The sequence below is a fragment of the Trichechus manatus genome, unplaced genomic scaffold, assembly GCF_000243295.1.
Source record: "Trichechus manatus latirostris isolate Lorelei unplaced genomic scaffold, TriManLat1.0 scaffold00003, whole genome shotgun sequence".
In the NCBI taxonomy this organism is placed as follows: domain Eukaryota; kingdom Metazoa; phylum Chordata; class Mammalia; order Sirenia; family Trichechidae; genus Trichechus; species Trichechus manatus.
Window position 1 is genome coordinate 24,234,688 of NW_004443939.1, and position 26,181 is coordinate 24,260,868.

At 38.0% G+C, this 26,181-nt stretch overlaps 1 protein-coding gene across 1 annotated transcript in view; it reads left to right on the forward strand.

Moving 5' to 3' along the window:
• Positions 1-1,471: 1,471 nt before the first annotated feature.
• The window catches only part of ACADM (acyl-CoA dehydrogenase medium chain), a 58,245-nt gene continuing 33,535 nt past the window's right edge, over positions 1,472-26,181 (forward strand). The window contains exons 1-8 of the mRNA XM_004369067.2: positions 1,472-1,600; positions 5,897-5,984; positions 8,923-9,020; positions 9,138-9,207; positions 9,825-9,925; positions 10,975-11,055; positions 15,621-15,751; positions 16,383-16,491. Coding sequence (XP_004369124.2) covers positions 1,583-1,600; positions 5,897-5,984; positions 8,923-9,020; positions 9,138-9,207; positions 9,825-9,925; positions 10,975-11,055; positions 15,621-15,751; positions 16,383-16,491 — 696 coding nt within the window. The 5' untranslated portion in view covers positions 1,472-1,582. The remainder of the gene's footprint in view (positions 1,601-5,896; positions 5,985-8,922; positions 9,021-9,137; positions 9,208-9,824; positions 9,926-10,974; positions 11,056-15,620; positions 15,752-16,382; positions 16,492-26,181) is intronic.

A 26,181-nucleotide genomic window follows, 5' to 3' on the forward strand; every position in this document is an offset into this window, starting at 1 on the left:
TTATACACAGCTTGTTTCATGACATCGGTTGTAAACCCCTGAATGTGTCAGCGCTCTCCTCCATTCCTACCTGGGTTCCCAGTGTCCATTTGCCCAGCTTTCCTGCCCCTACCTTCCTCCTGAACTTTGCTTTGGGAAAAGCTGCCCCTTAGGCTTCATATAGTTGATTGTTCTGGTACATTCCTCACTGGTGTTATTATTTTATAAGTCTGTCCATTGTATGGCTATCACGTGATCTCCAGGAGTGATTTCAGTTTCAAGTTTGAAGGGTTTCCATAGGATTTTTAATGGCTGATTTTTCAGAAAGATCACCAGGCCTTTCTTCCAAGGTGCCTTTGGATGCACTAGAACCTCCAACCTTTTGGTTAGCTGCCAAGCACCTTACCTGTTTACATCACCCAAGGGACTCTTTAAGCAAGTTAGTAGCAAGATTTAGGGAAGAGGTGAGAAACTAAACTAGGATGGTAGCAAAGAAAATGAAGAGTCCTGGGAAATATGGGAAACATTTACACTCTTGCCTCCTATCCAGGCTTTTCTTAGCTTTTACAAACAGGCATCCAAACCTGCACAGCTTTTGAAAAACACCTCCCCCCACCAACTTTACAACATCACAACAATCATCTTAGAATTCAGTGTCTAATTTGAACAGAAGGTAATTTTAAGCAGGATTTTCCGGGCAAACATTTACTTCCAACATTCATTTGATGAGCCAAGAGCTTTAGATAGGCTTATTTTGCACCCCGATTTCCAAGGGCACTCTCCGGATTTACACACGAGGACAGTAATAACTCGCCCTTAAAATATTCAGAAAGGCCGAGTTTACCTAAGTAATTAAATTCTCGTTTAAATATTCCGGAGCACAGAATATACTCTGGCTTTAGGACCAGCACTTGGGAATAAAGTCTACTTTGAATCCTTAAAGTGGAAACATTTGGGCTTGACAAGTTAGCACGGTAAAGGGCAATGAGGGTAGCCAGGAGAAAGCTCTACCGCCCGACCTCCTACAGCTGCTACCGAGGTCCCCGCACTGCCCTCCCACCCCGATTCCCGTCCGGCCCCGCGCGCCGCCCAATTCACCCCTCGGCACCTCCCGGCTCGCCCCTTCCCCCGCGCCCCGCCGGCAGCCCTCCCTTCCGGGTCCCTCCTCGCGCTATCAGACTCAGCTTCCCACAGAGTGGGCACACCGTTAGAACTCTAAGGACCAAAGGGTAGCGAAGCCTTTTCCAGGGCCGTCTGGGACCAGTCAGATCCCTAGAGCGCTGCGAGACCCCTCCCAATTTCCAGGGCCGCCTCTCGGGACCAGTCAGAATCCCTAGAGCTCTGCGAGACCCCTCGCAGCGTCGCGCGGACAGTGCGCGTGAGCGTCAACCAGCATGCCTTCCCCGCCCCTTCTTTCGTGCTGTTCCCTGCTTCGGCATTTCCGCCCCAAGAGTCCCGACGGGCGTCGGACCGCGGACCCCGTCCGTGTCCTTCCCCTGTGGGCGGAGCCGAGTGGTTTCCGCGCGCATAAGCCGACGGAGCCCAACAGTTTCTCAGGTGTCCTCAGTGAGTTGACTTTAGAGTAGCTGGAGCGGGAGCCAACATGGCAGCGATGTTTAGGGTGAGGAGACCAGGGCTGCGGTGGGGCTGGGGAATGGATGTTGCCGTGTTTGGGGAGCCGGGCCCTGGGCGGAAAATAAAGGGGCAGGAAAGAGTGGTGAGGAAGGAGCCTGCGTCCGAGCCCCTAGGTCCTCCTTACCCTACTCCCGGCCGCCGGTCGGGATTCCAGACCCTGCCTCGCTTTCACACCCACCCCCTCCTCAGCACTGAACAAAATATATCCCATGTTTTCACTTTCCTGTATTCTCCCGGCAGCCGACCTATATATAGGCGGTGTCCTTTCTTCAGAATATCCTTTTTTTTTTCCCCCTCTGGCCCGGGAACCTTCTAGATACTTTACCCAGGAATCCTGCACTCTTCCAGAAGTAAACCTGTCTCCGAATTGGGCGGGGTCTCAGAACCACTGCTCTGGTTTTGCTCTACTGACTTAGTATCTCTGAGAAAACCTTCTCCGTACCCGCTCTTTATCCCCAGCATAGGAAGGAAATCATAAAGTAGATGTCATTATGCGATTGATGTATACTAGAAAGTGTAGCATTCAGATCGTCTTGGGTGCCTGTGAAATTTGGCCTTTAGGATGATTAATATGTTTAATACGCTTTTGATTGTGTAACATGGAGGAGGATGCTCTCACGTTGTATAAGGGGAAAAAAAGTACCGCAGAACTGTCCTTGAAACTTATCTACACTGGTTTATGTCTTACAGATTCTAAATAGCTCAGTCACTAGATGCATGTGTTGGTATACTGATACATTCACTCAAGACTGCAATTTAAATGTTACTTAAAATTGAGTTAGGAAAAGTTATGTCCTTGATCAAAAAAGCTGCAGTTTTAGAATTTAGAATAATTTTAATGGATTGTTGTCCAGTTATTTTCATTGCTGTACAAGTTAATGGACTCTGAAGGCAGAAATTGGAGTTTAAAAAAAAAATTTTTTTAAAGCAAGAAGAAAGTTTTATTCAGCATATATTCAAAAAGGCAAAGTGAGAAACGGACAACCAGGCTGCCAGAGCCATGTCTGCCTGAGTCCAAGGAAATATAGACAAAAGTGGGAAGACGGACAGGCATGCTGCTAGACCCATGTCTGTCCAAGTCCAAAGAATATTACAGAATAGGCAAGAATGGGAAAATGGATAAGCATGCTGCCACAGCCGTGTCTGCCTGAGTCCAAAGAATATTACAGAATAGGCAAGAGTGGGAAAACGGACAAGCCTGCTGCCACAGCCATGTCTGCCCAAGTCCAAGAAATATTACAGAGCCATCAGTATATATTAATATTACAAAATGGGCAAAACCATTGAAAGCTTCACCTTTTCACAGATTGGCTAGAAACTGTGACCCTACATTTTGAATTGCCTTTCTTAACAATCATTGGTACAGATTTCAGTAATGACAGTCAGGAGGGTCTTCATTGGTCCAACAAATTTTCTGTTCACTAAATGCTAGTAGAAAAAGATAAAAGTAGAAAGTATTTTGTGCTCTGTTGGAATGGTTTTTGCGAAAGGTTCCCTAAAAGATATTTTCCAAGATTATCTTAGCTATTGTCTTTATACTTCAGGGCCCAGATGATGTGTCCCTGTGAGCCCTTGTGGGCCCAGCTCCAGCTGGGACACATTCTCTATGTTCAAGGAGAGGGAATAAATGATTCCAGTATTATTTTCTATATCATTCCTTCCTTTTGATTGGAGATTGGAGATAACACATCCATGATCAATACCTGACACCAGAAAAAAGGGCAGCTGAGATTTCTCAATCTCTCCAAGGAAAGATAAAAATCTGATCCATAAAACTCATACCCCTTCATTTCTTCTTTGACACTCCCATAAAACTAAGACGCTTATACTTCTAAAGAATATGCAAAAAATGTTTAATAGTGAGGCTGCTATTACAGAGTAAGCTTGATTAAAATTGTTGTCTTATGGAGAATTGCAATTCCTTTGTTCTGGACAGAGAGCCCAAAGTAATAAAACCAATATTTGGATGGTACTGTGTTTTCAAAACATTATCTCATTTTAATCATCACAACTCAGTGAGGTTAGCCCCATATTTCAGTGTATAAAACTACCAGACGTTGTAACCTGTTTGAAGTCACAAAGATAGTTGTGGGGCCTAGACTCAAATTCAACGATTATTTCTGTGCTATTTCTACTAACCCACTTGTCTTTATTTGTTTAAATGGCAAACATTATCACGTAGTCAGCTGGTTGAAGTGCATTGCTCCCTGACTGTAGTCACCTTTGTACTTTAACAGGGTAAATGTGTTCCTGAGAAATCGTGTGTAATTTGTGTAAACGGAGTTTTTATAAATTATTTTAAAGCCACTAAATAATTTCCTATTTAAAGTCTCCCAGCAGACCATTTTACCTGTTTTGTGAGTTCTGATTTTTATGCAATAGTGTTTAAGTACACTTTTATAATAGAGTGAATTTTTTTGGTCTGATTTTAGTGCCCCCCCCCCCTTTGCTTTATAAGGCCTGATGACCAGGTAGGATACTAAATTGAAAGAGCAGTGTAGCAAGGTGGTTGATAGCACTGGCTCTTGGTGAAAAATGTTAGAGTTAGAATCCTAGGTTCAGACTTCATAGCAGTGTGACCTTAAGTAATTTTATTTGAACTTTCTGAGTCTCAGTTTCTTTATCCAAAATAGGAATGGAAATAATACTTCAATCCTATGGTTGTCCTGGGTATTCAGTGAATTAATACATGGAATGTGACTAAACAAAAATAGGCTTGGAGTGTGAAGAACTAGACAATGAGAACCAGAAAAACCACGTTTACTTCCAAAATAAGTAATGAAAATTGCAAAGAAAATGTGAATCTATACTCTAATTTTTTTTTCAAAATTGTAGTGGGATGTATTATTTTGAAAGGACTATTTAAATTAGAAGATGATTTGACAATCTAATTATAGTCAGTTGAAATGTAGGTGACTCTGTAAGTTGGAATTGTCATCTACAAAGTGGAAAGTTTCTTTTTACAGGTTCTGAAAAACAAGTTCAGTTCTTGATCTTTTAGTTATTGTTCAACTTCTGTTTTCGTTTAGTAGCTAGTTGTTTTCTTTTAGTATCTAGCTTATCGGAATTGGCTAGTGACAGTTCCATCAAAATCCTTGAAGTTTAAATTGTGTAATTTTGGCTGTCTCAAACTTTTTCTAGGGACACCATTGTGGTTTTCAGTTTGGTAACTTCAGTAAATGCAAAGGTTACTGTTGTGCTCATTAAAACTGTCCTAAACATAGGAATGGATTACAAAGGTGACACATGTGTATGTCTAATTACATTGTTTTTATATATATCCTGTTGAAGAAATATGAGTATATTAAAGATATTTAAGCATGACATGACAAGTAGTATATTAGTAGTTTAGAACAGGGCTGGCAAACTTTTTTTTGCAAAGGACCAGACAGGAAAAATTTTTGGCTCTGTGGGCCATATGGTCTCTGTGGCAACTACTCAACTCTGCTGTGAAAGTAACCATAGACAGTGTAGTGTTGCTGTATTCCAGTGGGTCCCCTGGGTGTCATGAACAGTTTGCGCTCTACTACTAAGCTAAAGACTGATGGTTTGAGCCCACCCAGCAGCACCGTGGAAGAAAGTCCCGGCAATCTGTTTCCATAAATATTACAGCCAAGAAAACCCTATGGAGCAGTTCTACTCTGTAACACATGGGGTCACCATGAGTTGGATTCCACTCAAAAGCAACAGGTTTGGTTTTTTTTTTTTGATATTCCAATAATATTTTATTTACAAAAACTGCTGGCTACCACAGTCCCTGGCTTAAAACATTCTAAGAATATTTATATAGACAACAGCAGAAAATATAGAAAATAGTTTTATGTTAATTAGGTATCTTAGAAATGGGATCCTCCAAGGAGAAGATTCCCAGAGGCCCATCTGAGGGCCCACAGAGACAGGGTATCAAAATTGATGGACTAGTCAGCTCTTAAACACAGTATGCCCCAGATCCCCAATCATCAAGTGTCCTAGAGGCTTATTTCCAGGATAGTGGTCATAATTCTGCTGTCTCTGACTTTTTTGTCCTGGAAACCCTCCACTTCAATAGTGCAGTTACCACTGATTAGTTTTATTTTATTTTAGCTGCTTTTTTATTTTTTTTATAGTTTTTTTATAGTTCCTCTGTTAGTTGGCTTATTTAGTATAGAAATCAAATTACAGTTGAAGGCTTTTAAGTAATGGTTATTTTAAAAACTATATTCTTTAGTATAGTCAAACAAATTGATGTATTTTATTTGATTGATATTTATCAAATTTATTTTAAGAAAATTGTTCTTTACAGGTTCTGAGAAGTATTTCTCGTTTTGACTGGAGATCACAACATACAAAATCTGCTGTACGACGTGAACCAGGATTAGGATTTAGTTTTGGTATATGTTGTGTTCTATCCTTTGATTTTAAACTTATATTTGTTATACATATGCAGCTGTATCTATATATATTTGTCTAGAATATATCTGGTAAACAGACTTGATGTCTGTCAATGAGTAGGAGCCATCACCATCCACAGACTGCTCACAGTTAATCCTGTGCATTCTTCCTGATAGTGTTTTCTTCCTACTCATAAATCTGTGGTAGCAGCAGACATACATATATTCTTCCCTTTTTCCTGAGTATGTAGTCCAAAATAAATGACAAACTTACAGCTATAAATGGATAGACATTTGAATTCAACAAATACTTGTTAAACACTTCCTAGCCATACAATTCTGGGTACTTGGTAGTAGGGTAAAGCCTGTTTCGGCCTCAATATATTTGAAGTACTACTAGATGGAGTTCTCAGTCCTGGGGAGCCATGTGATGTCGCAAAGAAAAGGAGTAAGATTTTCCTTCCCCTTTCCTCTATGCAATGAAGGCCCCAGGCAAAATATTTTAAATAATCATCCCTATCTTTGGCATCTTTTTACCAACTAAAGTGCCTCTTGCTTTTAAATTATTACCTTTCCTCTAATTAAAAGCCCATTTTCTCAGTTTAGTTGATTTCAGAAAATAGTTAAAAGACAGCCGGGGTAATTAACTTATAGTCAGGTACAAATGACAGTCTCAGAGCTCTCTAGGGTTATGGTATTTGTTTTTTAGTTTATTTTTTAAGACAGTTAGCTTCTTTTATAACATTTTTTAACAGAATTAAATGAAAAATTTCAAGCACTGTGAGAACAGCAGTTTGGGGCAGTGGCTCTTGTTACTTCCTATTAATATTAGCACTGGTTTGATGTGACTGCTATCTAGTTTCAGCTAGTCACATACAGATTCATACTCAGTAGTAGGAAATAGCAGGAGATACAGGTGGCGGTTTGCTGAGTGACAAAAGATGAGATAGATACAAATGTTTAGTAGGGAGATTGTGAAGTTCAAATAAAAGAATAGAAATAATACCCAAAGCCAGTTGCATCCAGTTCCTTATCTATAAAATGAGGATAATATCTGTCTTAGTTATCTAGTGCTACTATAACAAATACAAGTGGTTGGCTTTAACAAAGAGAAATTTATTCTCTCACAGTCTAGGAGGCTAGAAGTCCAAATTCAGGGCATCAGCTACAGGGGAAGGCTTTCTCTCTCTGTCAGCATTGGAGTAAGGTCCTAGTCATCAGTCTTCCCCTGGACTAGGAGTTTCTCAGTGCAGGGACGCCAGGTCCAAAGGATGCGCTCTTCTCCTGCCACTACTTTCTTGGTGGAATAAAGTCTTTTATATCTCAAAACAGGTTGACTTAAAACACAACCTAATCTTGTAGATTGAGTACTGACTCATTAACATAACTGCCTCTAATCCTGCCTCATTAATATCATAGAGGTAGGATTTACAACACATAGGAAAATCACATCAGATGACAAAATGGTGGGAATCACGGCCTAGCCAAGTTGACAGGTATGTTTAGGGGACACAATTCAATCTATGATAATATCTGTAACACAGCATTTCTTTGAAGATTAAGTTATGTATGTGAAGTCCCATAGTGACTGGATCGATCTAGTTTCTCAATAAATAATACATAATAGATCCCTGCTTTCCCTATGTTTTAACCACGCACAACAGTGATGTTGTACTGGCCCCAGCCATAGAAGTGAGGTTGGGATATAGAGAACCTTGACTGAAACTCTAAGCCTCCTTCTGGTAATCCATTATAAGACTATGGGGCCATCATTTCTTCATTCTGGGCTTTAGTTTTCTTATCTATAAAATGAGATATTTGGTCTTGGCCATTCAATTCAGCACCAAATTTTTAATGCTTTTACATTTTATTTCTCACATTCCCGTGCAAATGATTATGATAGCCTTAAACTTACCTTACTCATTCTTACTTCTGTGCTATTGCTCTTATTCTTCTTGCTTGTAATAGCCTATACTTCTTTTAAATTTTACCTATCCTCTAATGTTGGATGCAACCACATTAAAACCCAATGATCAGCTCCTGTCCTCAGTCTAGCCATTGTATTTTTTTCATTAATTTTATAATAACACAACCCCGTATTTTATGTAATTGAATTGTTTGGATACCATTTACAAGCATTACACAAAAACCAAACCCATTGCTGTCAAGTCTATCCTGATGCATAGCGCCCTTATAGGACAGGGTAGAACTGCCCTATAGGGTTTCCAAGGCTGGAAATCTTTACGAAAGCAGACTGCCACATCTGTCTCCCACAGAGTGGTTTGTGGGTTCACACTACCGACTTCGGTTAGCAGCCGAGTACTTTAACTACTGTGCCACCAGGGCTCCTATAAGCATTACAGCTCAATTTTATGTTACTGCTTTCTGAGGAACTTTTCCTCAGCCACTTTTACCAGTTGCCTCATGCTAATTTATAGACTGAAATTATCTGAATTTAAAGGCGGAGTAAAATTTAAATTATGTTATTGGTATATGTTTTCAAACATGTTTTATTGCTTTTGGTACCTGAATATGTTTCATCTCCCTAGTTCAGGGGTGTGTCTTATATGTTAGTTCTACTTGAGTACTAGTAAATATTTGATAAATCTTCTTAGTAAGTAGTAATAAGGAAAAAAAATTATCTTTTTATCTCACCAATTGGAAAAGAAAAACTCACTTGAGCCCTACAGGTTTATATATATATTACTTATTTGTAAAAACTAGAAATCTTACCTACCTCCTTTGACATTTGTTTTGACATAGATTCATGTATATTATACAGTGAAATCTTGATAAGTCGTATAATGCATAGTCTTTGACTTTCTGGTTACATAATCAAGGGTTAAAGTCCTGTTATAAATTTCCACATACTGATCTCAAGACTTTTTTCCTTAACTAATTGTCCTATTTTAATGTTTTCTAAATAACTTTCCCTTAGAACTCAGTGAACAGCAGAAAGAATTTCAAGCTACTGCTCGTAAATTTGCCAGAGAGGAAATAATCCCTGTTGCTCCAGAATATGATAAAACTGGTGAGGTAGGCATATACATTTTAAGGAGAAAAATCTTTTGCAAGTTTTACAAGATCATATAATCAAACTACCTAGATTTAAATACAATGTAACTGGCTTTTTTTTTCTCTTTTTTCATTTAGTACCCTCTCCCCGTGATTAAAAGAGCCTGGGAACTTGGTTTGATGAATTCACACATTCCAGAGAGTTGTGGTAAGCTTTCTCACATTTTTAATTCTAGAATACAAATGAACAAGATGAATCGTGAAACTCTACTCAGTCTTTCAAATATTTGTTGCCATTAAATGGCTTTCTACATTTGTCTCCCTGTTCAGACTTCAGTATTTACCTGCTTTTAGAAGCTCTGTACTCATACTTAGAGGTATTTTTTTCTTTTTTATAACTGGCTCCAACCTTAACTTGATCCGTAACCTTGGTAAATTCTTTCTATAGTTGGTCAGCTTGTTACATTTCAGTCCTACCTTTTATTTTTTCCTGTGAGATTGCCACTTCCTCAAGTCCGAAGGTCAAAGTTTTAGCAGGGTTGAATCAAATTTTTATAAAATCAAGTTGAAACAGGAATATGGTTACAAATTATAAATAGTAAAGAGGATTTTTTAGATATTTAAAATTTAGGTTAGAGAAACATAATTTGTCACTGTGCCAGCCAAAACACTTTTTTGTAGTTTCTAGTGTTATAGATACTGTTCTTGTAAATTTGCTTTTATTGGATTGGATATTAGAGGTAATCAAAATAGCTCACCTTTATTTCCATAGAGATGCACTATATATTATAATGGGCTCTTTCTTAAAATATATTGATACTATAGGAGGCCTTGGACTTGAAATTTTGGATTCTTGTTTAATTTCTGAAGAATTGGCATATGGATGTACAGGGATTCAGACTGCTCTTGAAGGAAATACTTTGGGGGTAAGTCACGTAGAAAATGTGTAACTTAGCTGTTGATGAGACAGTTACTGCTAGGTTAGTATGGAAGGGAGTACATAGATGTGGGTGTTTATGAAAGTTTATCTATAAAGTAAAAATCTCACTATGGAACTTTTTTTTCCTCATAGGCTTACATTTTAAAGTTAGAGATCTTTATAGAAAATAATTAATTCCAAGGAGTAATAAAATTTTTCTTTTTTCCCTACTCAGCCTTGTTTATACAAGCTTCCTCTGCATTGTATTATTATCTGCAATATTTGATACAATTTTTGCCTTGGAAATTTTTATATTTGCCTTATTACCAAAGGATTAACTTATCCTGAGTAGTAACTCAGTGAGTTTTTGTCTTCTTGTATCTTTTAAGTATCGTCTTGATTTATTGAATCAATTATGTTGAATGTTCATATACTTTATTTTTCCTAGTGCTAAATAAATTGGTAGTAAACGTATTAGTAGGTGGAACACAGTTTTCTTTAAAAAGGAGCGTAGGATTCTGCAGTGAAGCCTGGAGTTCTGATTCCAAGGCTTGGTCATTCTGGCCTTGTTGTCTCTAGTACTTGGAGTCCTGTCTGTCCTTGAGGAGACACTATACACTTTGGGTGCTGTGGCAGTGGGGATTCTGGATTCAGGCAAGGCCTAGAGCCAGCATTCAGGAAAAAGATAGGGATGGCTTGTTGCCACTGGTGGCAATGCTGAAATTTATTTAGCAATTTTTAGGAGGCCTGATGATACATACCAAGTCACTCGTCCTAAATTTAATTCTTTATTAGTACATTTTACTATAGTAGATTTTTACATACTATATTACCAACAAGGCCTAAATAAAATTCATCAATTTTATGAATATACTTAGATTAACAGATTTGAGTCCTCATGCTATAGCTCTGTAATTTAGGGGTAGAGTAAAGGCCAGTTCTTTGGACTTCTTGGAGGGAAAATATTTCTTCTTTTGTGTTGAATTTTAGCATTTCTGAACTTACATATCTATTAAAATACCTTGCTTTTTCTTTAATGTCAATATTCTGTGGTAGCAAATGCCTCTTATTATTGCTGGAAATGATGACCAACAAAAGAAGTATTTGGGGAGGATGATTGAGGAGCCACTTTTGTGTGTGAGTATGTGCAACTGCTGCTTTATTTCACATTTAAAGATGAGAACAAGAGTACTGTTTCTCCTTTTTAATCTGTATGTATATATTGAGCCGTAACAGATTAACATGAATTTTAGCAACTGAAGAGTGAGTTAAAAATTAATGTATAAGTCTTTAGTGTGGACAAAATGAGAGAAAAAAGTATAATGCTAAGGACTTTGTGAAAGAAGGAACATATTTAGGTACAATGATATTTCTAGGATGCAAAAAAAGTGCCGCGCTTATTTCTAGGAGAGAGAGAGCTGCTTAATGGAGCCGTCTGCAGTTCAAAACCTGGATGGATCTCAGATTATGAGTGAAGGACAGTAGGTATTTGAACTAGGAATCTTTTGAACTTTAAGAGATTAATGCTGAATATGTGACTGAAGAGATAGCAACTTTTTCCCTGAGTGACTGAGTGACTTGGAGAGAGTAGTTATAGATTTTATTTGATTTCCTGAGAGCTAGTCAACAAAGTTTTTAATAGAATTTTTTCAAAAGACATATATATGTGTGTATAAATATACACATATACATACATATACACATATACACATATACACATACAAATATACACATATGTATAAATATACATATACACACATATATATGTGCATATAAATAATACATACACGGAGGTTCTATTATGAAGTATTCTTTACGTAAGGATTTTTACCTGCTTGTTTTTTATTCTTAACAGATTTCAATCTGGAGTGTGCTTGTGATACTGAAATAGAGTGAATTATTACTAGTTTCAGCTAATTGAAAGGGTAGAAAGTAATATTTTAAAATAAATTTTTTTTATTAATCTCAAATGCCTAAATTTTGGGCATACTCCTTAATAAGGACATTTGTACACATTTCCTAGGTAATTGGTAATTTTTTTCAACAAATGAGAGTTTAAGTTAACATTCTCAATGTTGTCTTAAGAGTTATGTGAAACATCTAGATTCTTGTCCTGTAACATATGTAGTAGGTCCCTGGGTGGTACAAGCAGTTTGTGCTTGGCTGCTAACCTGAAGTTTGGTGGTTCAAACCTACCGAGCAGCACTGCAGAAGAAAGCCCTGGCAATCTGATTCCATAAAGATTATAGCCAAGAAAACCCTATGGAGCAGTTCTACTTTGTAACACATGGGGTCACCATGAGTCAGAATTGACAGTAAAAGGTTTGGCTTGGTTTTTGGAACATATATATTAACTAGAAATGGGTTGATAAATTGAAGCATAGATGTGGTTAGGAGAACCTAGCTTAATGAATTGATAAGTTTATTTGTAATTATCATATTAGTTATAAATAGATATTTCTAAAATACTTGAGAGTCTTTAAAAATAGTTCAAATATTTTAAACACTTCTTTGGTAGGTTTGTTTGCTAATACTTTCAGTATATGTAAAGATGCATATAGTGTACTCCCTGTCTAATAAGTTTTCATAACTTCTGAATTAAGAAAGTGTTTAACTCTACTTTCTCCCCTGTACTGGTCTGCAGTAGCACTAGGGATGCTAAGAGTGAAAATGAAAATACTCAATAGATATTTTAATTATATCTAAGTTAATTGATAATGATTTAATCCCATTAAGTCTTTTTAAAAATTGTACTGGATTTAATTTTATTTTTTAAAATTTCTAATTATAAAAATACATAGTATAGAAAACTTAGAAAAGCATTTTCTAAAAAAAAAACAAACCTGTTGCCGTCGAGTCGATTCTGACTCATAGTGGCCCCATAGGACAGAGTAGAACTGCCCGGTAGGGTTTCCAAGGAGCAGCTGGTGGATTCTAACTGCAGACCTTTTGGTTAGCGGCCTGAGCCCTTAACCACTGTGCCACCAGGGCATTGACATAGGGTTATGCATAAAATAAGGTTACGGATTTGATTTGCTTGACTTTCTAGTTTGCATAGCAACATTTAGATGTTGTAAGTCAAACTAGTTAGAATAATAAGGATGGGAAGTGTGTGGGATATTTATAATTTTATTAAACACTTATTATTAGACACTAGGCATACCAAGTGGGATAAGTACCATTCCGATCCTCAAAAAGCTCTGATACAGCATAAGAGAGAAACACAACAAATGACAATAATACTGTATATAATGCTATGTAATACCATACAGTGTGATAAAGAAGTGAACAGGTGCAAGAGAAACAAAAAAGGAAGATTTCTGCCCAAAGACGGTTAAAAAAATGAACTTTCATCACTAAGAAACAAATAAGATATGAAGAACCAGCAGTAACAAGCCATTTTTTATAGAAACAAACAGGTCTATACACTTCATAACCTCTAAAAACTTTGCCTATTATAAGCAGACAATGTCTAATAGCACATTTTAGGGGAAAAATTTCCAAATATGGTTAAAACAAAATTTTAAAAAGGTCTTTTCTGGAGAGTTCGTTTATCATTTGTATAATACTTTATTCTGTAATGAATCTCTGTTATTGAGTCTCCAGTAAGGAGAGTAGTCTAGTTCAATTAACTTATGTGACACCTGAATTTCCTCTAAAGCATCCCTGACGAAAGACACTCTGAGCTTGTTTTTTTATACCTCAAATGCCTTGGTGTCACCACCTTCACATTTGGGAGCACCTCTGACCGTTAGATAGCTACATGCTCCTGAGGGACAGGATCGTACCATTTCTTTTTACAACTTCACCATCTCATACCATATAATAAGCATTCAATAAATGTTAGAATGATTTCAGTGTAGTTTTTTTCTGTGAAGTCTAATTCTCTCCCTTGGCTATAAGCCCTTCAGATATTTTAATATAGCTACTATGTGGATCTTATCTTTTCCCCAATTTTGTCATATTTTCTTCATATGACATAGTAAAATCCCATCACTTAATAATCACTGACCCAAAAATATTCTAAATATGGTACTCTTGCATGATGTATTCAGTACAAAGTAGGATGGCACCATCACCACGCTTATTTTAGATACTGTACATTTATTAATTCAGCTTATAGTATTTGCATTGTTAATGATACAAAGCTTACTCTTTACCAAGTCAGCTTCTCCATCTGATGTTATGACTGGTGTATTCATTTGAGTAGCCTTTTAACTCTTTGATATCAGCCCTGACTTCTCCCCTGAACTTTACACTTGTATATGCACATGTCTATTAAACGTTTCTTCTTGGCTAAACTAAACATGTCCCAAACCAAACTGTTTTTTCCTCACTTTTTAGAACTGCATCTCTTTTAACCAAAACCTGTTGCTGTTGAGTCGATTCTGACTCATAGCAACCCAATGTTGAACTGCTGTTAGTTTTGCCAGTACAACTGCTGTTTCATTCCTCTGTTCCTTCAGTCTGCCTGCCTTACTTTTATTTGTCCTTCAAGACATTATCTCTTCCAGTAAGTTTCGCTTCTTACTCTTCTTCCCACCTGCTTTACCACCCATCGCCTCCACCTCCTCACAAGTAGTCATTTCTAATGTGCCTATATACCTTTACTACTTTGAATTAAAGTTAATTGTTAAGGTTTCTCTCTCCTTTGAATTATAAGCATCTTGAAGGCAAGGAACTTTATTTTAGGCATTTTATTCAAAGTACCTGCCACTTATAAACTGGAACTAACACGACCTAACACTTGCACCTTCCCCCACCCCCTTTAATCCGTTACTCTTGCATCTTGTCACTCTTGTTTAACAGGCTCTCCTGTTTCTAACAGATAAATTTTAACTTCTTAATATGATGTAAGGAGCCCTGGTGGCGCAGTGGTTAAGGGCTATGACTGCTAACCAAAAGGTCAGCAGTTCGAATTCACCATCTGCTCCTTGGAAACTCTATGGGACAGTTCTACTCTGTCCTATAGGATCACTGAGTTGGAATCGACTCGACGGCAACAGGTTATTGCGATATAAAGGGTACTTTGTCATCTGTTTTCTAAACTCATTTTCTACCATTTCCTTATATGCACAGAGTTCACATGTCAGGAAACTCTGCCTCTTCTGTTGGTATCATTGCATATGCTAATTACTTCTGCCTGGAATACACATTCCTTCCCCTTCCTCCTCCTCTCTCCAAAGGATTCTTTTTGTTTTTGAGACTTAATTTAAGCATCATTTCCTCTGGGAAGCTTTTCCTGATACCTTGAAGCTAAACTGGTTTCTCAAGCCCCTTCTGTATGTATGCCTTTCACACTAGATGCATAATATTGTACTTGTGTTCATTGTTACATTGTGAAAATATTAAGGACAGGAGATCTTTCATCTCTGGTTGCTCCATCTTCTGGTTTATAACAGGTACATAGTAGATACTCAGTAAATGCTTGAATGAATGAGTACATGTGAATTTGAATTTAATTAACTTGGTTGAGCATATCTAACATTTTAATTTTTGATATTGTTTATTGGCATCCTACACCTAATTTTATATTTTAAATGTATCAAATTTAAGCAGTTTATTTGGTTCTGTAAGATTAGTTTATTTTTAGGTAATTTAAAATCTTTAAAATACTGGTTTAAATAATAAAATCCTTGTTTCAAACATTCATAATTTAATAACTGGCATTTAATATTTTCCCTTGTTTCCATATTTTCAAGGCCTACTGTGTGTCAGAACCTGGAGCAGGCTCTGATGTAGCTGGTTTAAAGACCAAAGCAGAAAAGAAAGGAAATGAATATGTTATTAATGGTCAAAAGATGTGGATAACCAATGGTGGGAAAGCTAATTGGTATGTTATTTACAACATCTCTGTATATTGCTTCTTCATTACTTTATATTCAGGGTTTCCTCGTAAACAACTGATTTATTTTATAAGGATTAGCACAAAGCTGGTTCCTATGAGGCAGAGGTTAAAGTTGTCCCAGATGTCTAACTTTTCCAAGCTGCTGTACCACTCCATCATCTCTAACATCAACTACTCTCTCTCACCTCAGTACTCTCCCTCTTGTGTTTGGGTTCCCTAACTCCCTGCATCATTTTATATCTCATAGTCCAGTCTAATCTTTGTCTGAAGAGTTGGCTTCGGGAATGGTTTTAATTTTGGCTAACAAAGAGTCCGTGGGGCATGTCTTTTGGGGTCCCTTCAGTCTCAGTCAAACCATTAAGTCTGGTATTTTTACTAGAATTTGAGTTCTGCACCCTACTTTTCTCCTGCTCCATCAGGGACTCTCTGTTGTGTTCCCTGTCAGGGCGGTCACCAGGCACCATTGGGGCAAGTTTTTAAACCTCTCTGATTCTTTATTTTCTCATCTGTAAAATGGGGGTAATAATAAATGGGATTGTTAGGTGGATTAACTGAGAGCAATCACCATATGTATCTGCTGATATCATTATCATCATCTTATATGTGTGCATATTAGGTATTTTTTATTGGCCCGTTCTGATCCAAATCCTAAGACTCCTGCTAGTAAAGCCTTTACTGGATTTATTGTGGAAGCGGATACTCCAGGAATCCATATTGGAAGAAAGGTAATTAAGCCCTTAATTCTTATTTTAACTATCAATTTGATAATTACCATTCCAGTTTCTTTTATTGAAAGTATTTTGTTCATATTAAGTTGGAATAAAAATAAAGCTATGTTTTGATGATATCAGTTGAAAAAGTCTCTATGTTTGCTGAAGATTTTAAGTTGAGAATAGTCATTTCGAGTCATTATTTGAAAGGGTGGCCATTCGAGGTACCAATCCATGGAGAATGCTGATGGCAACTGTGAAGGATGAGGCTGACATCAAACTATCATATTTATATGGCCTGCCCTATAACAGAGTTTTAGATATGTCAAAGGACTTTCCCACTCTTTCTCCTGTTGGATCCTCACAGCAAACTTTCAGGTAGGATAAGTGACATTGTGACTGTTTTATGAGTTAAAATAATGTGAAGTAAATTGACTACCCAAGGTCATACAACACTCAGAGAAAAACCTATGCATGTCTGAGAAAAGTATTAGAATAGCAAAGAACCTGGGATATGGGAAGGCAAGAAAATTTTGTTTGAATAAGTCACTTAATGTATTTGAAAAGAATTATATCTAAATGTGTTAACTATGTTCAACAGTTGCATTTGGAGTAGAGAAGAGAGTTTAAAACTTGAGAAATCAAGGAAGGAAAAAAATGAAATCATTAAAGTGTTCCTAGTAAGAGCTAACAAAGCATGATTTAAGATTATATCTCTGAGAATAGGAAAAAGATACTCAATTTTACAACTGTAAAAATCTTTTTTCTTTGTGAAAAAGAAAGCATCAGTAACCAAGTAATGCCTGTCTAAGGCAAGGGAGGAATTATTGAAGTTAAAATTTACTAAAGGTTACCAGTTGAGATGCTTCAACAAACAGTTACAATGCTGAAAGCACTTCGTCATCTAGGTCAAAAATTTGGAAGACAGCTATCTGGTCAACCAACTGGAAGAGATATTAGTGCCCATTACATTTTTTTGTTTGTTTATGAAAATGTATATTTATTAGTAACATTTCAAAAATCTGAAAACCAGAAAACAGTTATCTGCAAAGAAAGTCCTATTCAATTCCATAAATATTTATGGAGTACCATCATTGTGAAAGGAACAGTAAGGATTATAAAGATAGAAAAAAGTACAAAACACATGCCTTTATGAAAAATTGTATATTTTTGTGAGAATTTTTAAAATTTACTTTTTGAGCCTGTGAGCGGCCATCTAAGATACTCCACTGGTCTCATCCCTTCGGGAGCAAGGGAGAATGAAGAGAACAGGATACAAGGAAAAGATCAGTCCGAAGGTCTAATTGTCCACAGCTACCAAGGCCTCCACTGGACTGACTCCAGTACAGCTAGATGGTGTCCGGCTACCACCACTGACTGCTCTGACCAGGATCACAACAGAGGGTTCTGGACAGAGCTGGAGAAGGATGTAGAGCATAATTCTAACTCACACAAAAAAAGACCAGATTTACTGGCCTAAAGGAGACTGGAGAAGCCCCGAGAGTATGGCCCCCAGACACCCTTTTAGCTCAGTGGTAAAGTTACCTCCAAGGTTCACTGTTCAGCCTGGGAGTGGACAGCACCGTAAAACCATATGAGACTAACGAGGTACAGGAGTCCAGTGACAAGGGCCAGAAGGCAGAAGGGGACAAGGAAGCTGGTGATAGGGAACCCAAGGTTGAGTAAGGATATTGTTGATGTGTTGTGAGATTGTTAACCATTGTCATAGGGCAACATTTGTAGTAACTGTTAAATGAGAAACTATTTTGTTCTGTAGGCCTTCACCTTAATTGAGAATAACAGCACAATTGGAAGAGTGTAGTCAATGTCACTGAACAGTGCATGTAGAAATTTTTGAAATGGTCTATCTTTGGCTATGTGTATTTTCACCCAAAAAAAAAAAAAAGGTTGAGAAGTTAGAGGGTTGATGTGTTGTGGGGTTGTTAACCAATGTCATAAAACAACATGTGTACTACTGTTTATGAGAAACTATTTGTTCTGTAAGCCTTCACCTAAAGTACAATAAAAAAAATTTTTTTTACTTTTTGTTGTGGTTGAAAATATACACAGCAGAACATTCACCAATTCAACAATTGCTACGTGTACAATTAATTCAGTGACATTGATTACATTCTTCCAAGTTGTACAACCATTGTCACCCTCCTTATCTCCATTAATATAAACTCACTGCCTCGAGTTTCCTATCTAATCTTTCGAGTTACTGTTGTCAGTTTGATCCCATATAAATAGTTCTTAAAAGAGCACAATGCTTAAGGCAGACATTCTTTAATATTTAAGCTAAGCTATTGTTTGGTTTAAAGAACACGTCAGGGGATATTTTTGGTTTGAGGTTCAAGGTTTAACGATTACCTCAGGTTGATAGTTTCAGAGGTTCGTTCAGCCTCTGTGGCTCCAGGAATTCTGGAGTCCATGAGAATTTGAAATTCTGTTCTGCATTTTCACTCTTTTGATCAGGATTCTTCTATAGAATCATTGATCAAAATATTCAGTAATTGTAGGCAGACACCATCCAATTCTTCTGGTCTCATGGAAAGGAAGCAGTTGTTCATGAAGGCAATTGGCTACGCATTCTGTTTCCTCCTCTTATTGCTGACACTCCATCTTTCTCTGTTGGTCCAGCAAATAGAGACCAATTGTTGTACCTTGGATGACTCTATAGTGTTTTCAAGGCTGTGACCTTTCAGCAGCTGTGACTTTTTCTTTTGCAGCATGGGTGGACTCAAACCTCCAACATTTCAGTTAGCAGCCAAGCACTTAACCATTTGCACTACCCAGGGACTCCATGTTGCTACCACAAGCACTTTTTTGTGTGTGTATGTATAGAATATTTTACACCTTCTCCTCACTTACCGACTATCTCATTATCTGACATTTTGCATTTACAACAATAGTAACAAATCTGCTGTCCGACTCTTTTGTACATTAATGATGTAGTTCTGGCACTAACGAACGTCACAGCACAAGGCGAGAGTAACGCTGGCTGTGATGGTTAAGGTTATGCATCAGCTTGGCAGGGCCATGATTCTCAGTGGTTTGGCAGTTATGTAATGATGCAATTTGGTAGTTATATAATAACGTCACCGTCCTCCACTTTGTGATCTGGTGTGGTCATCCTCCATCTTCACATAATGCCAACTTCACATAACGGCTTGGTCTTTGGAACCTAACTGTGTCGATAAGTGAGGAGAGGGTGTATCATGTTTTAGGTGAAAGTTTACACAGCAAAATTCAATTTCTGTTCAACAAGTCATACACAAAATGTTCTGTGACATTGGTTACAATCCTTGTAATGTGTCAGCACTCTCACCATTTCCACCCCACCTGCACTATTTCCATCCATACAGTTTCCCTGCCCCTCCTTGCCTTCTGATCTTTGCTTTTGTGTAATGTTGACCATTTGGTCTCCTGTAGTTAATTATTTAAAAGAGCTGTAAAAACAGCATGGGAGCAGTGTCTGACCTCCTCTAACTTCACAAGGGAGAAGGAGAATCAAGATCAACACCCCAAGGCTGGTTTCCATGAAATGGAGGTCAGACATACCTCCTCTCTCCACCACCTTTACCAACTCTGATACCAGCTGTCCCTCCCACGGCACTCTCTGCTTCTGCAGGGTTTGATAATTCATCGCAGTGGCCACACAGAACTCACAGACCATGATCACGATTATGGGGTTTATTAGGGAAGTAACAGGTTACGGTTCAGGCTCAGGAACATTCAGAATACAGTTCTTCCATCAGGACAGCCTCTTCCCAGCTGTGCTCGCAGGCACGCCTCTCCCTGGCCCTCAGTCTCAGCCCATAGACACTCAGCTTTCTCTCTCTGTGGGCCAGGAAGCCCACCACACCATCTCCTGCTACCAGGTCTCTGCCGCCACTTCTTGCTATCTTCGGGGCTACAGTTTTCTCTCTCTGTTTGCTGGTTCCAGGAGCTTCTCAGCGCAGGGATCCCAGATCCAAAGGATGTGCTCGCTCCTGGCTATTCTTCCTTGGTGGTGGTGGTGGGATCTTCTCTTTTCCCACCTCTGGGGTGGCTCATTTCAAGCCCAGCAGGATGGTAAAACTGAGCAATCCCTTTGGTGGGCTATAATTACCCTATCACACAGTCCCGCCCAATCACTTGAGTGGGAGTTACAAGACCATGGCTAGAAAGACCACACAGAAGGAATACATCACACCACAGAGCACATTTCTCGCGGTGTTATTGTTTATTTTATAGGCCAATCTATTATTTGGCTGAAAGATGACCTCCAGGAGTGGCTTCAGTTCCAGGCTAAAAGGAATATCTTAGGGCAGTAGTCTCTAGAGTCTTCACTCTCCTTTGCTCCAGATGGGAAAAGAGCAATAGTTGTATCTTAGATGGCCACTCACAAGCTTTTAAGACCCCAGACGCTACTCACCAAACTAGGATGTAGAACATTATCTTTATGAACTAAGTTATGACAATTGTCCCATGAGACTATGGTCCTGTGCTTCACATGCAGTAAATCAATCCCACAAGGTGTTTGGGTATGTCTAAAAGTATCCATAATTGTGCCTCATATGTGCTTTATTGTATATATCAATATATATGCAGCACATATAAACATGTATCTACATATGCCCACAAATATGCCACAAATAAACGGGAGTATATATGCATGCAAATGTACTCCTATATGCCTTCCCACACCCATATAGCATACATATCTACATATGTAACTACTTGCATATTCTTTGCATGTTATTTCTGTTGCAAAAGTGTATATGTTATAGCATTTACTGTAGTTGACCTTTATTCTTGTTTACCTTTCAGTGTGTTCATTTACCTTGATCAAGTTGTGCTGACTTCCCCCTTATTGTGTATCATCTTTTCCATCACCAGAAATACCAAGTGTCTACTATCTATTAAGTGATTCCCCCTCCCTCCCACTCTCATCCCTGGTAACCATCAAAGAACATTGCTTTCTGTGTGTATACCTATTCTTTACTTTTTATGAAAGTGATATCATGCAATATTTGTCCTGTTGTGTTTGACTTATTTCACTCAGCATAATGTTCTCCAGATTCATGCGTGTTGTAAAATGTTTCACAGACTCATCTGTTTTCTTTATCATTGCATAATATTCTATTGTATGGAACCACAGTTTGTTTTTCTCTTCATCCTTTGATGGGCAGTTAGGTTTTCCCCATGTTTTTGCTGTTGTGGATAATGCTGCAATGAACATGAGTGTACATGTGTGTATTCGTGTCACTGCTCTTATATCTCTAGGATATATACTTAGGAGTGGGATTGCTGCATCATTAACATATTTCTATTTCTAGCTTTTTGAGGAAGCACCATACCATTTTCCATAGTGGTTGTACCATTTTACAATCTGACCAGCAGTGTATAAGAGTTCCAATCTCCCCACAACCTCTGCAGCATTTGTTGTTTTCTGTTTTTTTGATCAGTACCATTTTTGCAGAGGTGAGATGATATCTTGTTGTAGTTTTGGTTTGCATCTGTCTAATGGCTAATGATCATGAGCATCTCTTCATGTGTTTGTTAGCCACCTGAATGTCCTCTTGCTGAAGTGTCTGTTCATGTCCTTTGCCCATTTTTTGACTGGATTGTTTGTGTCTTTGTTGTTGAGTTGTTAAAGTATTCTATAGATTTTAGAGATTAGATTCTTGTCAGATACGTCATTTTCTCAGCCTGTAGGTTCTCTTTTTACTCTTTTGGTAAAATCTTTTGATGAGCATAAGTATTTAATTTTTAGGAGGTCCCAATTATCTAATATGTCTTCTGTTGTTTGTATATTTTTAGTTATGGTAGTGTATTTATGCCCAAAATTAGGACCCCTAGCTTTGTAGTGCCTATTGTAAAGAAAGGTGATCAAACAGAATGTGTAAATTATTGAACAATATCATTAATATCACATGCTAGTAAAATTTTGCTGAAAATAATTTAAAAATGACTGCAGTCATACATAGACAGGGAACTGCCAGAAGTTCAAGCCATATTCAGAAGAAGACATGGAACAAGGAATATCATTGTTGATTTCAGATGGAACTTGGCCGAAAATAGAGAATACCAGAAAGATGTTTACCTGTATTTTATTTACTACAGAAACGCATTTGTCTGTGTGGATCATAACAAATTATGGATAACAGTACAAAGAATGAGAATTTCAGAACACTTAATCGTGCTCATACAGAACACGTACATGGATCAAAAGGCAGTCTTTCAACAGAACAAGGGGATACTGCATGATTTCATGACTGAATTAAATTTTTTTTTAATTTGTGTTGATAATTTTTTTCATTAATAGCATGCATGCTTGAATCATTGGTGTGTCCCTCTGGATTCTGGGGTAGGATTGGTGGGACACAGATGTCTCTCTGAACTTTGAGGTAGATACATATGTCCCTCTTGACTAGGGGGTGGGAATAGGATTGGTGGAATGCATATGCCCATTGGACTCTGGGATACAGATGTCCCTGTAGACTCACATGCAGGTTATTGGGACAGGTATAACCCTACAGGATACACCTGGATGCATCCCCTCATGCAGTACCCTGTAAAAATAATAATTTGCGGCACATACCCATTTCTTCTGCTTCAAACAATTAAGTCCCCTCCTGACAGCTGCATGTACAGTTAGTGGGAGCACACCTTCCCAGTAAATCCAAGAGGTTGAAAATGTAGGTGGAACATATATGTCCCGCTGATCACAAAAGAGAAAATATGTGGGGTATTTCACCTTACATATTCAGTCTGTATGCTGAACAAGTAATTCTTGAAGCTGAACTATATAAAAAAGAACATGGCATCAGGAATGAAGGAGGATTTATTAATAACCTGTGATATGCAGATGACACAACCTTGCTTGCCAAAAATGAAGACAGCTTACACCACATATTGATGAAGGTAAAAGAGCACAGCCTTCAGTATAGATTATGCCTGAAGAAAATGAAAATCCTCATGATTGGACTGATAAATAGCATCATGGTAAGCAGAGAAGAAATTGAAGTTGTCAATGACTTTTGTTTTACTTAGATCAATAATCAGTGTCCATGGAAGCAGCAGTCAAGAAATCAAATGATGTATACAGCATTGGGCAAAGGTGCTGCAAAAGATCTTTTTAAAGTTTTAAAAAGCAAAGATGTCACTTTGATGACGAAGGTGCACCTGACCCAAGCCATAGTCTTGTCTTTTTTTTTTTAATTGTACTTTAGATGAAGGTTTACAGACCAAACTAGTTTTTCATTAAACAGTTAGTACATGTATTGTTTTATGACATTGGTTAACAGCCCCACGACATGTCAGCATTCTCCCTTTCTTGACCTTAGGTTCCCTATTACCAGCTTTCCTGTCACCTCCTGCCTTCTAGTCCTTGTCCCTGGGCTGCTGTGCTGCTTTAGTCTTGTTTTCTCCTATGGGTCTGTTTAATCTTTGGCTGAAGAGTGAACCTCAGGAGTGACTTCATTACTGAGCTAAAAGTGTGTCCAGGAGCCATGCTCTTGGGGTTTCTACAGTCTTCGTCAGGCCACTAAGTCTGATCTTTTTTTGTGAGTTAGAATTTTGTTCTACATTTTTCTCCAGCTCTATCCAGGACCCTCTACTGTGATCTGTGTCAGAGCAGTCAGTGGTGGTAGCCGGTTACCATCTGATTGTGTTGGAATCAGTCTGGTGGTGAAGGCTGCAGTAGTTGTGGTCCATTAGTCCTTGGGACTAATCTTTCCCTTGTATCTTGTTTTCTTCATTCTCCCTTGCTCCCGAAGGGGTAAGACCAATGGATTATCTTAGGTGGCCGCTCACAGGCTTTTAAGACCCCAGATGCTACTCACCAAGGTAGAATGTAGAACATTTTCTTTATAAACTGTGTTACACCAGTTGAACTAGATGTTCCCTGAGACCATGGTCCCCACAGGCCTCAGCCCAGAAGTTCGGTCCCTCAGGGAATTTGGATGTGTCTATGGAGCTTCCATGACCTTGCCTTGTACAAGTTGTGCTGGTTTCCCCAGTATTGTGCACTGTCTTACCCTTCACCAAAGTTACCACTTATCTATTGTCTATTTAATATTCCCCCACGCCTCCCCTCCCTTATAGCCATCAAATATTGTTTCTTTTTGTGTGTAAACCTTTTCATGAGTTTTAACAGTAGTGATCTCACAGTGTTTTCCGTTTTGTGATTGACTTATTTCACTCAGCATAATGCCCTCCAGATTCATCTATGTTATAAGGTGCTTCACAGATTCATCATTGTTCTTTATTGTTGCATAATACTCCATTGTGTGTATGTACCATAGTTTGTTTATCCATTCATCTGTTAATGGGCATCTAAGTTGTTTCCATCTTTTTACTATTGTGAACAGTGCCACAGTGAACATGGGTGTGCATATGCCTATTCGTGTGATGACTCTTATTTCTCTAGGATATACTCCTAGGAGTGGGATTGCTGGATCATATGGTATTTCTATTTCTAGCTTTCTAAGGAAGCGCCATATTGTTTTCTAAAATAGTTGTATCATTTTGCATGCCCACCAGCAGTGAATAAGAGTTTCGATCTCCCCACAGCCTCTCCAGCATTTATTATTTCCAGTGTTTTTGATTCGTGCCAGTAATGCTGCAGTGAGATGGTATCTCATTGCGGTTTTGATTTGCATTTCTCTAACAGCTAGTGATCGCAAGCATTTCCTCATGTGTCTGTTGGCCGCTTGAATGTCTTCTTTGGTGAAGTGTCTGTTCATTTCCTTTGCCCATTTTTTAATAGGATTATTTGTCTTTTTGTTGTAGAGGGGTTGCATTTTCTTGAAGATTTCAGAGATTAGACGTTTGTCTGATTTGTAATGTCTAAGAATTTTTTCCCAGTCTGTAGGTTCTCTTTTTACTCTTTTGGTGAAGTCTTTTGATGAGCGTAAGTGTTTAATTTTTAGAAGATCCCAGTTATCTAGCTTCTCTTCTGGGGTTTGTGTGTTGTTGGTTATCGTTTGTATTCTGCTCATGCTGTGTATTAGGGCCTCTAGCGTTGATCCTAATTTTTCTTCTGTGGCTTTATATTTAGGTCTTTGATCCATTTTGAGTTAGTTTTTGTATACATTCTGATATATGGGTCCTGTTTCATTTTTTTGCAGGTGGACATCCAGTTTTGTCAGCACCATTAGTTAAAAAGACTGTCTTTTACCCATTTGATGGACATTAGGCCCTTGTCGAAGATCAAGTGACTGTAGGTAGATGGATTTACATCTGGGTTCTCAGTTCTATTCCACTGGTCAATTTATCTGTCGTTGTACCAGTACCAGGCTGTTTTGGCCACCATAGCTGTATAGTAGGTTCTCAGGTCAGGTAGTGTGAGTCTTCCTCCTTTATTCTTCTTCAATAGTGCTTTACTTATCCGGGGCTTCTTCCCTTTCCATATAAAGTTGATGATTAGTTTTTCCATCTCTTTAAAGAATATTGTTGGTATTAGGGTCAGGATTGCCTTGTATTTCTAAATTTTTTTGGGTAGAATTGTCATTTTTTTGAGGGGCTATTGTAAATGGTATTGTTTTCCTGAATTCCTTTTCATCATCCTCTTTATTGGTGTGTAGGAATCTGACTGATTTTTGTATATCTTTCTTTTCTTTTTTTTTTATATTTTATTGTACTTCAGGTGAAGGCTTACAGAACAAATAGTTTCTCATGAAACAGTAGTACACATGTTGTTTTATGACATTGGTTAAC